At 40.1% G+C, this 12,928-nt stretch overlaps 1 protein-coding gene across 2 annotated transcripts in view; it reads right to left on the reverse strand.

The window, feature by feature from the left end:
• ACY1 (aminoacylase 1) overlaps nt 1–3,665 on the reverse strand; it is a 30,454-nt gene extending 26,789 nt beyond the window's left edge. Inside the window, exons 1-2 of one of the 2 annotated variants that reach the window (XM_058170767.1) lie at nt 3,070–3,251; nt 2,276–2,418 (exon numbers count right to left, since the gene is read on the reverse strand). In XM_058170767.1, coding sequence (XP_058026750.1) covers nt 2,276–2,387 — 112 coding nt within the window. In that variant the 5' untranslated portion in view covers nt 2,388–2,418; nt 3,070–3,251. Of the gene's footprint in view, nt 1–2,275; nt 2,419–3,069; nt 3,252–3,304 lie in introns of those variants that run through there. The other variant, XM_058170766.1, reaches the window with a different exon arrangement.
• Nucleotides 3,666–12,928: the final 9,263 nt, after the last annotated feature.

Genomic DNA, 12,928 nt, shown 5'->3' on the forward strand with positions numbered 1-12,928 from the left:
GAGAATAGGAAGCCACCATGAAAATTACATGTCTTTTTATTTCAATCAATAGTTAATTTTTAAAAATGACAGTACAAGTTCTGTAAAACTTTTCCCCATGTGCAATATTTGGATTAAAACTTTGCCCCAAGGATAAAGCATTGGACAAGGTTTGAAAACATGGGCCTTTTTAAGTCTTCAACATGTGTTTAAGCTCACTTGTCATGTATTACAAGTTTATTTTAATTATTTTACGAATATTTTTAAAGATGACAACCATTATTGTGGAAAGACATACAGCAAATTGCCCAAAGCCATATAATTAACAATGAGACACCCCTGAAGAGACAAGCAGTGCTTCCAGCACTCCTTCAACTGAGCCATCATTGTTTCTACTTTACATTTCAAGGTGGTGCATTTCAGTTCTCCTTGACATGTATCATCCAGTCCACAAACAATTAAAATAAAAGCATCAATTATTAAAAGGAGAAACATTGACATACGGAGGCATTCTAGAATTAATATGGAGGCCTTAAGATTTCAGAATGTTATTCTGAATGAATGTTTCTATTGAATAGACTTGTTTACAATGAAAGTTCTACAAATCTATCTATCTATTGATGGATTCTTCTCCTGGAGATGCCCCTTCAAACCAAACTTAAAAGAGAGGTAATAATATTTTCTTCCTTCAGTGCTTGCTAGTGTGTATGAGTGTAACTTTCTTTTTTTGGACATAAGGAACAAGTCACACAACATCATTCTGCCTAGTTTCTACATCTCAAAAGTATGCCACACTAATGCAAAAGAACCTTGCTTTACTCTCAATGGATTTGGATCACAATATATGTATACATATACTTACACACACATGTACAACCTAATTTGTAAACAAATTACAACCATTTGTTTAGAGTACATTCGAATCACCGCAGCACTGAAAAAAAATGACTTACAATCAGTTCTGGCCCTTATGACGATTCTATCATCCCCACAGTCACACAATCAAAATTTGGTTGCTTGACAACCAACATGTAGTTATGACAGCTGTATTATCCTTGGAACATATGATTGTCATTTGTAACCTTCCCAGCCATTTTCCAATAAACACTCAGTGGGGGAAGTTGGATTTGCTTAATGACTGCACGATTCACCTCACAACTGCAATGATTTGCTTATTTCACAACTATGTGAAAAAAGATCATAAAATTAGGTATGATTTACTTAAAAACCATCTCATTTAGCAATAGAAATTCTGGTCCTTATTATGGTCATACATCCAGGACTACATACATACACACATGGATGCGTGTGCATGAGCGCGCGCACACACGCACACACACGCACACACACACACACACAAACACAAAACTACATATATGTTTTTCTTATCACATTATTTGAGCCATTTTTAGTAATGAATGAACTATCCTAAATAATCGCACTCCTAATATGTTTCTTACATAGGCAGAATTCTATTTGAGCGTGCCAGGGACAAAATACCATGCAGGTATTACCATGCATAAATAAATCATAAATCAAACAGTTATGTTGGTACTGTGTATTTGCTCAGGAAAATCTTCATTTAGTACATATATATTTAAAATGTCATTTAATATAGCCAGCTTGCAAAGATATGCTACCCATTGTGCTAGTTATTTGTACAAAAGTACATAGCAAGCTATGCATAATGAAAAAAAAAACCTTTTCTTTACCAAGAATTATAATCTCATAATGTAATATAGTACAGTCTGATCATATATTGCTCTCAAAATAAAAAAAAACCCATGATATAATTTGAAAGTTAATTCCCTCCCCCAACACACATTTTGTTAACAGGTTTCAGGTACCAAATGCTGCTTATCATGCAACAAATTCTGAAAGTCAATATGCACAAGATATGTAGTATTGCAGCATTTAATTCATATGGAATAAAAAGGAATGAAGGAGTTTAGACATATACTATAGTTCACATACATACAATTGAATTGGACGAGCCTTTTCTTTTCACAATAAGACCAACTGTACGTGGCAAATGAATCGAGTACACCATGGACAGAACAGGTAAGATAAATTCTGTTCAAGTAAACTTTAGAAATCAGTTTGCTTCTCTTTGTCTAACAAATCATGCAAGAGTGCCAACTCTAAAAGGAACCACATTTTTGACAGTGTGCTCCTATGGGATGGTGGACACCTAACGGTTCAGCCAAAAGCCGGCTGCAGATTGGAACTAGTCAAATAGAAAGCCGTACCACTTTGGCTTTCTTTAAGGAAAGAAAGAAAAAATGAGACTTAATACCATAATCAGGCTGAGGCTGGACTGTCTTGATTCTCAGATACTCCCGGAAGAGAGTGACAGATGGGTCTTCTTTGGGATCCCTCTCCCCAAGCGTTTTAGAGTCTGGTAGCATGTTAGCCTTCTTGTCTCCGGAGAGTAAAGTACTATATCAATTGTAGCAAGAAAGGAACATACAGAAAGTGAGGATAAAGAATACAAGAACTGCACTTTTTCAACTGGGACTGGGTGAGAAGGCAGTTATTCTGGAAATAATGAAGGAGGTTATGGTAGTTACGTTTGCCACTTCGAATTTCTGCACTGTACATTATAAAGGTACTGTACTATACCTTCAAGTACTCACTTCAGCCAAAAGCAACCGAGTATTTAAAAAATATACCCGGAAGAGTTACAGAGGATAGCATGAAATATATATATGTATATATATTTTATATATATATATAATATATATGTTTATATACTATATAATCTTTTGTATGATATTGTGACAAAATAAATAAATAAAAAATAAATAAATTGCCACTCTCCCCCGATATAGGATGGTCTGTCTTTTTAACAGCTGCAGTCAAGGCAGAATTAGCTACAACCGCGCTCTGCAGAACTGTGAGTTACACCCCATTCACTGAGTGCTTCATCGGCTGCAGGAGCGAAAGTCCGGCAGACTACAGTACAAGCGCGCAAGGCAGCTGGAAACTGCCCGGGCTCTGGCCCTTTAGCGCCAGCCAAACAGCCCCCGCCCCCGCCCCCTTTCATTGGATTTTTCTCTCCCAGATACCGCAGTCCAGCGCTCGCCTTGCCTCCCTTGTAAGCTCCCGGCCCAGCGGCAGCCAAGTAAACAAGTTCTTCGGCAGGCACCTCGGAGGCAACGGTGGGCTGGCCTTGCCCCTCGTCGACCCGTCCCGTCCCCCCGTTCAGTGAAAAAAGCCGACGGTCGGGCAAAGCGACAGGGAAGCTTTCCCGGGCAGCAAAAGAGCCCCCCTTCCCCGAAGTGGCACCCCGAAGAGTCTCCCCTTCTCCTTCCTTAGCCCTCACCCGCCTCTTTTGCTCGTTGCGGAAGCCGCCGCCGCCGCCTTCCTCAAGCCTTGCTCGCCACGACTTGATTCCACGCCGGCCTCGGGGGCGGCGGTAAGCAGTAGCGCTGGGGAGGGCTGAGCTCAGGCGCCCGCTCGCGCCCAATCCGACGCCCGCCCTGCCTTGCAGCCCTTTGCCTTGCTCCGGCCCAAGCCACTGGGGGACAAATCGGCAGCTGCGGGATTTCTTTCGGGACGACCAGAAGCGCCTGGACGTGGTGTTTGTCCTCTTCTCCAAAGCAAGAAAGCAGAAAGCTGAGAAAGTAGCTGTGTAGGGCAGGCAGGGACTTCGCAAAGCACTGTCAGGACTTTGGCAGAGGGAATGGGCGGTCTCAAATCTAACCATACGGGTAGTCCTCAATTTACGACCGCAGCTGAGCCCAAAAGTTTATATTGTTGAGTGAGAAATTTGCTGAGTTTTGCCCCATTGTATCACCTTTCTTGCCACATTTGTTAAATGAATCACTGCAGTTTTAAATTAGTAACCAGGTTGTTAAGTGAATCCGGTTTTTCCGTCTTCGCTTGTCAGAAGGTAGCCCAGTGCTTCTCAAATAGTGGGGCGCGCCCCCCAGGGGGGGCGCGAGGCTCCGTAAAGGGGGGCGCGTTTGATCTCGTTTTTTTTAATAATGATACTATTTACAGTCGCGCGGGGGGCGCAAAAAATGTTTTCTTCTTCCTAGGGGGGCATGACAGAAAATAATTGAGAAGCACTGAGGTAGCCCAAGGTGATCATGTGACCCTGGGACACTAACTGTCATAAATTTGAGTCGGTTGTCAAGCATCTGAATGTAAATCGCGTGACCATGGGGATGCTGCTGCAGTTCTAAGTATGAAACATGGTCCTAAATTTCTTTTTTTCAGTGCTGTTGTAACTTCGAATGGTCACAAAGTGAACTATTGTAAGTGGAGGACTACCTGTATTTGGGGTTCCACAGGACAATGGGCGATGGCCCTTTAGGAGAAATATAGTTTGGCTGCCCTCCATAGCAATCAAACTACCATGTAATCAAGAGTTACCATGATATAAAAAAGATGTTGAGACTCTAGAAAGAGTGCAGAGAAGAGCAACAAAGATGATTAGGGGACTGGAGACTAAACATATAAAGAACGGTCGCAGGAACTGGGTATGTCTAGTTAAATGAAGGATAAAGGGTGATATGATAGCACTGTTCCGATATCTAAAGGGCTGCCACAAAGAAGAGGTGGTCAGTCTTTTCTCCAAAGTGCCTGGAGGCAGGACAAGAAGTAATGGATGGAAACTAATCAAGGAGGGAAGCAACCTAGAAGTAAGGAAAAATTTCCTGATCGTTAGAGCAAATAATCAGTGGAATGACTTTCCCCAAGAAATTAAAAACTTCCAACACTAATCGCTTTTAAGAAGAGATTGGACAAGCATTTTTCTGAAATGGTATAGGGTTTCCAGAGCAGAGGGTTGGACTAGAAGACCTCCAACATCCCTTCCAATTCTGTTATTTTGTTATTCAGAATTGGGATCCTCCAGGGTTATGAACATTTCCTCCTCAGCCAGAAACCACCTGCTTTCATTTTCAGCAGCACAAGCCAAGCATATTTTAATCTACCATAGTGTTTAAAAGCAGAGAAGATGGATTGAGTAATTCACGGTAAAATCACCAAAGATGTACAAGCACAGCCTGTTATGTCTTGCCCGCTCCCCCTGCCGCAGCCGGGCCCCTCTTATCTCTTGCCAGACGCTGATAGTTCGGAAGAATGTCCTGGCACCATGCCCGGACAGGCTGAGCAAGACGAAGGGCCTGACGTGCCTTCAGCCCCCAGTCCTGGCACCATGCCCAGGCAAACGGAGCAACTAAACCCCTCCCCCGCAGCATGTGAGCCTGAAGAATGTGAAGCCAGTCATGAGCTCAGATTACCAACAGCTGGAGGCTGGAGAGATCCTCGCTTCCGGAGACGTCAACAAAAAGAAGGGAGGGGCAGGCCTGGATAAGTGCTGAGTCATGGAGCCACACCCCATGGCCTATATAAAGGATCTGCTTTCTGGCATTCTCTGAGTCAGGCAAAGTCTAACTTGGGTTGCTGAAGTCACTTCCTGGTCTCCTGCCTGCCTTGAGAACTCTGATAGGACTTTGGCAGAGCTGCAGAGGCACGCTTGATACGGACTTCCCCGACCCGGCCATCAGCGGAGGAGTGGGACACGACACAGCCAATTGTGGTTAGCCATTTGTGTTGTTGTGAAAATTTGTGAAACCAACAGTTCAGATTTTGGACCAGATCAGGGGTGAAATCCAAGAGGTTCTGACAGGTTCTGCAGAACCGGTAGCGGAAATTTTGAGCAGTTCGGAGAATCAGTAGCGGAAATTTTGAGTAGTTCGGAAAACCGGAAAATACCACCTCTGGCTGGCCTCAGGAGTGGGGAGGGAATGGGGATTTTGCAGTATCCTTCCCCTGCCATGCCCACCAAGCCATGCCCACCAAGCCACACCACACCCACAAAGCCATGCCCACAGAACCGCTAGTAGAAAAATTTGGATTTCACCACAGGACCAAATGTACATTTAAGCACTTAGGTAACTTCTAGTGAATTAAAATCGGGTTTTCTATGCAGCCTGGTGATAAAAGTACTGCATAAATTTAGTATTTAAATTTATATAATTTATATAACTTTGTATAGTTTCTGAGCAAAAGCATATAGTAGAATCAAGATCTGAGGATGAGAAACTTGTGGCAGAACATTTGGAAATCATCCATTATACTTTATATCATAATATTCCAGTAAAACTAGGCTACTAAAATTCAGCATGTAGAGAATGAAAGCTGTTATTTTTCCATCTCTTGCAAAGTTTTAACAGTCAAGAGACAAAGCTCCATTACTAAAACAGTTCCAAGATTCCAGATCTTCTCTCCTGCTTGGATAATCTGTTTTATTGTTTTTTTAAAGAAAGTGAGTTATTTTATATTCAATTATTGTGTTGCCAATTTAACAAAGGGAAGAAAGTACCAAAGTTTTCTCCTTTGAGTACAAGTCTTGGTGGAACACTTCTAAAATCTACCCACTCTGTCCAGTACTTCAGTTTGTAACCCAATTCTAAGTAAACAACTATGTCTATTTTTCATGTTTAACAGGTTCCAGAAGAAATGCAGTTATATACAGAAAGCATTCTGAATTTTTAATACTGTCCAGTGAGTTTTGAATGCACCTTGCATAAAAGTTGCATACTTTTAGTCTTCCTGTGGCATGAAGTGACATGACACCAGGCTTTTTGCTGGAACATTTGCTGCCAATGTTCCCTTTCAGCTTCCCAAACTCTTTGGTATTATTTACTGCCTTTGCCACACAAAACCTTACAGGCCAGTGTGTTCATTCAGTTGCAGTTTTGGCTGCAGCACAGGGTCTGAATTTTAAGCATCTTTCAGCATTGGCTGAGAGAGCCAATCTGAATATTGTTCCTAAAACAGCCACAAAAAGTTCCAGATTGAACAGGCCTGTAAGGTTCCAGTTATACAGTAGAAAAGACTAGATCTAAATTTTGCTTCATCACTATTCAGCAATGACGATATTTTTCATTACATAGACTAGGGCTTGGCACTTTGAAAATTATTTGGTTAAAGTGCTTCTGATTTCACAAGCATAATATCTCTTGCTATTCATGAATGTAAACCTAGTTTATCAGACTTAGGCATGAACTAAAAAAGGTCTATTAAAAACATGCTGCTTTAATTATTTGATTCGTTCCAGAAACAGCATCTCTTTTTGTTTGTTTGTTTTGCATATACAGAATACCAGAGAGGTATTTCTGTATCAACCCACATGAGGTCTTTTTGCAGATTGTTTTCAAAATATGAGGACCCTAATTAATATGAATGACTCCACAATAGGAAAAGATTTTTGTTGTAATTTGAACCTTTCAAATTATAGTTACTATATATCTGGGGGAGGGCTTGTGTGTGTGTGTTCCTTTGAGTTCTGTGGTGTTGTATTGAGTTCTGGAGACATCTGGCGACGACCTGGACTAATTCTGCAAGTTTTCTTGGCAAGATTCAGAAGTGGTTTGCCATTGGCTGCTTTCTAGGTCTGAAAGAAAGTGAATGAGACAAGGTTACCCAGTTGTCTTTGTGCCTAAGGGAGAATTAGAATTCAGGTCTAGCCTGATGCAAGATGAGACTACACTATACCAAACTCATGCTTTTACCAAGAAAGCCTAATTAACATTAGTTCATTTTGCTAAACAAATGCTTTTTTTAAAAAAAAGTATCAAATTCTAGCTGTTTCTACTTAACCTTTTGAAATACTTCCCCATTATCTTAAATGGTAATTTCATATTGTTTAAAGAATAAGTTGCTGAACTGCTTACGGTCACTTTGACTACAAGTATCATTTATGAACAAAGTAATATAAGGATACAAAATATTTTATTCACACCTTTGAAGTCGAAAGCCAAGTAAGCAATTCATATTTGCTCCCAGGAGTGTCACCATTAAAATTCAGTCAGGCAAGAACAAGAATTTATACAAATAAGTAGCCTAGAAGGATCCTCTCCCAGCATCCCTAGAAAAGATCTAATATTGCAGAATTGCAGTGCTCACATAGCAGCAATAGCTAAATTCAACAAAAACAGTATCATGGAAAATATACAGAACATACTAATGATACTTTAGGTATAAATGCACTTGATCATTTTATTAATTTTTATACTGATTGAATCATTATGAATCCCCTAAAGTTTCCAATTACTTTATTATATGCATTCCAGGGGTGGGTTGTACTTACTTTTACTACCGGTTCGCATCATAAAGCTTCTGCATATGCACAGATTACTTTTGATGACGTTTGGGTCAGTGGGAAGAGCCTCCCGCCAGTTTTACTAGTGGTTCTATAGAACCAGTCCGAACCGGGGGCAACCCACCACTGATGCATTCTTATAATTACCTCTAGTCATGTTGTGGGATATCCTGAGTGTTTATCAGTACACTGCATCTACGTCCAGGTTGGTGGGTCATAGTACATCATCTTACCAGATAGTCACTGGAGTTGGAGTCAAAGTTAGCACAACAGGCAAATCTTACTCAGCTTTACTCACTGAACTCCTGGAGGGAGCGTTTTGGGGAAAAAAATAAAAAAAATTAATGAATGCAGTTGGAGAAGAGGGGGAAAGAATTTAGGTGCCAAGAGAATAAAGAAGAAATAATTGGGCTACATAGAGACTTAAGAATGAATGAAAATAGTGACAGGTATCTGCTTAGATAAAAGACCTTTTGTTAAAAATACGTGGTTTAAGCAGAAGTCTTCATACCTGGATGTGCCAAAGGAATTAATATAAATCTAAAAGTGTGATTGATTTATTTAAGATGAAAGACTGAGACAATGAAAGGATGCAAAGGTGACAGGAGATTCCAAAACTGCAGTTTGGCAAGAATGGATTCCGGTGCGGGGGGGGGGAGCAAATTAAGGAAAGTAAGAGTGAAAATAAAGCCACTATAGAAAGAGATTATGAGAAAGTATTAGAATATGAATCTCCCAATCTCAAAAAAAGAAACTACATGTGAAGAAAGATGGTTTGGAACCTGCTTGGCAAAAAAAAAAAAAAATGAAAATGATTATGTTACAAAGTAACACAGAGAAATATATGGTGTTATGCTAACAAGGAAGTAGGGCAAAAGGATGCTTGGTGGAATGTGGAAGAAATTATGTAAGAGAAATATATGCATAAATATATTGTATAGAATGTATATATGTGAAAAATTGCAAAGGGTTCAGTTAAAACAGGAACAATAAAGAAGCAGAAGAAATGCACAATGGTTTTCGTGGAAATAAAAATGATTTAGAAAATAGATGAAGATGGTTAAGTGAATTGAATTAAAAATACAAGTGTTGCGAGGAATTAATGCTTGTCAAAAAAAAAAAGTAAAAATGTCTGTTTATCAAGATATATATCTGGCCACTACGTTAGACAGACTGATTCTGAAATATACAGAGAAATTTTTAATGTTTGTAAGCCATCCAAAGTTATCTTGAGGTAAAATGGACCGCCTATATATTTTACAAATAAAATAAATTATAAACTTCAACATAAGTTAAATAAAATGGAAATGGAATAGTTAAATGTGGTAAAATAAGAGATAAGATCAAGAATGGATAAATATTCAATGGAAGTGAGCAAAACAAAAAAGTGAGTTACCAAAATGAAATAATGTTAAGGTAGTTTCATCATATAGAGAGGATCAAATAAAAGACGAATACATAGAGGGAAACTAAACGGGGTGAGAAGAAAAATGATAACTAAAAAAAAATGAAAAAGAAATTGATGATATACTCAAATAGAAAAAGATGAAATGTGTGAAGATGAAAAGGCAATGTATGAAATGGTAGAAGCAGGAATGGTTTGCAAACAGAGTGTCAGGGCTCCAAGTAACACCCCCAACTAAAGAAGACTCGGAGGCTAGCAAGTCCTTAAAGATCCATTTTATTAGAGATGTCATATTGGCGCATCCGGGAAAACCCGAATCTGAAAGTTCCCGGGTTTTTCTCACCCAAAAGAAAGTCAAAAACCCATCCCCTACACCCACATGTCTGTCACATGATTCAATCAATCCACTGTCCGAACTGTCCGAACAGCTTCCAGTCACTGAAGTCCCAAAGAAAGTCAAAAACCCATCCCCTACACCCACATGTCTGTCACATGATTCAATCAATCCACTGTCCGAACTGTCCGAACAGCTTCCAGTCACTGAAGTCCCAAAGAAAAGATGGTCTCCAGGGCTGACACAGAGAACGATCTCAAGTGGTACAGTAAATAGTCTTGCTGTACAGTGATGATATAACTAGAATTCATTCTAACTTATTCTAACTAGAATTAGTTATATTTCCTGATTTCTAATCACACAGCTTTGGAAAAAATATTTTGGCTTAGTATTCATTTCCTTTCTGCACTTTCAATCACATTGCTTATCCTGAAAGTGAAAGGAATGACAGGTATATATGTCAAATTCCCAGGGGCTTGCAAAAAGGAAAGATTAACGTAGACATGAAGCTTTTATACAAATCTATAAGTTTCATAGAAGGGATGTTTTAAGGTACTCAGTAAGAAGGTTGAAATAAGCCAGGTCAGTGATGGCGAACCTATGGCACGCATGCTGGAAGTGGCATGAAGAGCCATCTCTTTGGGCACGCCAGCCATCACCCGTTGCTCTTTCGGGTTCTGCACCAGCCAACTGGTCTTCGTATGCTGGAACACCGGAAACCGGATGAGCAACTCCCTGGTGCGCATGCACATGCCTGGAAGCTGAGCTTCTGGTTTCCGGTGTGCATATGCACGCCGGCCAGCTGGTCATTACGTACACATGTGCGGCAGAAACTGGGAGACCAGGTGACCAGTGCACCTGCGCACGCCAGAAACCAAAAGCTCAGTTTCCAGGCGCAAACATGTGCACCAGGGAACTGCTCTTCCAGTTTCCGGCACTCCCAACCACGCGCGCGCTCCCATTTTGGCACTTGGTGCCGAAAAGTTTCACCAACACTGAGCTAGGTGGATCTCGCTTATTGTATCATGTGAGAGACTTCTTAGCTATATCAGATTTCACATGGATAATAGCGATGCTTTCCATCTCTCAAATCATTATGACAATTAAGTTTCATATTATATTGAATTGATATTTCAGATCCAATTTATTTTGATTTTGCAGCAAATAATAGTTAATATGCAGCATGCACATAGGTGACAAGGCCAGCCAGTATTAGCATTCTTATCAGATACCCCACACATTTAGTAGTGTATAACATGGCTTTTGTGGTTGCAAATTAAAGGATTAGCGGATATGCTTTTCATGAGAGAGAAATAACCAGCCAACAGCTTTTGAAGAAAATTATTTGAAATGATTTGCAAATGCTAAGAGAATGTGTATGTGGATATTCAATAAAATATCAGTAATAAAATGTTATATTCTTTGGATCTCGTAGTATTTCACATACATAAATGCTTACTTGTAATCTAGGCCAAAAGGAAAATTAGTCTAAACCAACTTCTACTGCATATAAAATGTTGGACTTTGTATGTGCTGCATTGTGCACAGATAATTATTACCTAACTAGCCTTTCAATAATTATCTTGAGCATCTAACTGTGCAATTTAGTCTCCCTCTGGATTTTGTATTATTGTACTGTAGGTCAGCCTGCCAACTCAATGCCTTTACAATGGGCTGGATACTGCCATAATATCCAATTTGCTGGAAATCATTTGAGCACCAGGCCAAGGAATGCTGCTTTAAAATGTTAACATGCGTTCCAATATTAATCCGTATCTATGAAAAAAAGAACTAAAGTATAAGCCTTGTCTTATTCCTATTACCCTATAACTAAGCAGCAGAGACACCAAATGTGTAACACAGGTCACTATAAGCCAGGAGTGTCAAACTCGATTTCATTGAGGGCCGCATCAGGGTTGCATGAGGGGGCTGGGGGCTGGAGGAGGGTGTGGCCAGCTCGACGTCAGTCATTGAGGCTCCGTTTTCAGCCGCAACAGCCTCCGAGAGCCCTCTGGGTGGAGGCCATCACAGTCAAAAATGGAGTTTGGGCGAGCCACGCACGGCCACCCCGAGCTCCGTTTTCACTGGCAGAGGGTTGCAGGAGGTCATTGTGGCCGAAAACAGGCTGCATGTGGCCCTCCCGAGCTCAGTTTTCACTGGCAGAGGCACTGCGAGCCAATCCTTTGCTGTTTCCAGGGCAGGCCCATGGGCCAGATCAAAGCAACCCGCAGGCCTTGAGTTTGACACCCCTTCTATAAGCTAAGGGAAAGTTCACAATCTCCAGAAGAATAGAAGAGATCTGTTGGTGCAAGGACACAGATCCAATTGTCCCTATCTACAGTACTTTCTTTTAACTGCCCTCTCACTCACATGAGCACTTATAATTCTGACCAATAAAAGATGGGTCTGGATAAAATGAAAGTGAAAGCACATGCCATTAAATGAGAATCTTAAAACATAGGCAGTTAATTTCTACAAAAGCAATAGAATGTATCAGGTAGCTTCACTCTAGCATTAGTTTCAAAAGGTAGCTAGAAGAAATATACATTTACATTTACATTTTACAAACTTTCTAAAACTATCACTCATCAAGATAAGCTACAAAACGCTCAAACCTCTTAAATATCATTGCTTAGAAATTTCTGAATACCAGAATTGTTCAGAAAAAAGTTTTCTCTTCTAATAAATTCATAACTCTGTTTTGAGAGCACAAGAAAACAGAACTTCTTAGCTTCATTTATCATGGAAGAAAATGAATTATCAGCTTTTCTTATTCAACTGATGGTTGAAAATACCCTGGTAATTCAGTCTGGAACAGAATATATAAAGAAACTCACTTGAACATATTTAGAGAGAATTTAGTAATTGGGTGAAAACTCAGACTAGGAGTCTGTGCATTGAAGTTGGAAAACCTGTTTGGAAAATTTTAAAAAAATTAGATTATAGGGAGATAGGTAATCATGGGCATAATTCTTGTAATAGATTATAATTAAAATATCTAACAAAATAGAATCTTATTCCATAAGGCAGGGGTGTCAATCTCAATTTCACTGAGGGCCACATCAGGGTTGTGTTTGACCTCGGGGGTGGG

Source organism: Ahaetulla prasina, chromosome 2 (assembly GCF_028640845.1).
Source record: "Ahaetulla prasina isolate Xishuangbanna chromosome 2, ASM2864084v1, whole genome shotgun sequence".
In the NCBI taxonomy this organism is placed as follows: Eukaryota; Metazoa; Chordata; class Lepidosauria; order Squamata; family Colubridae; genus Ahaetulla; species Ahaetulla prasina.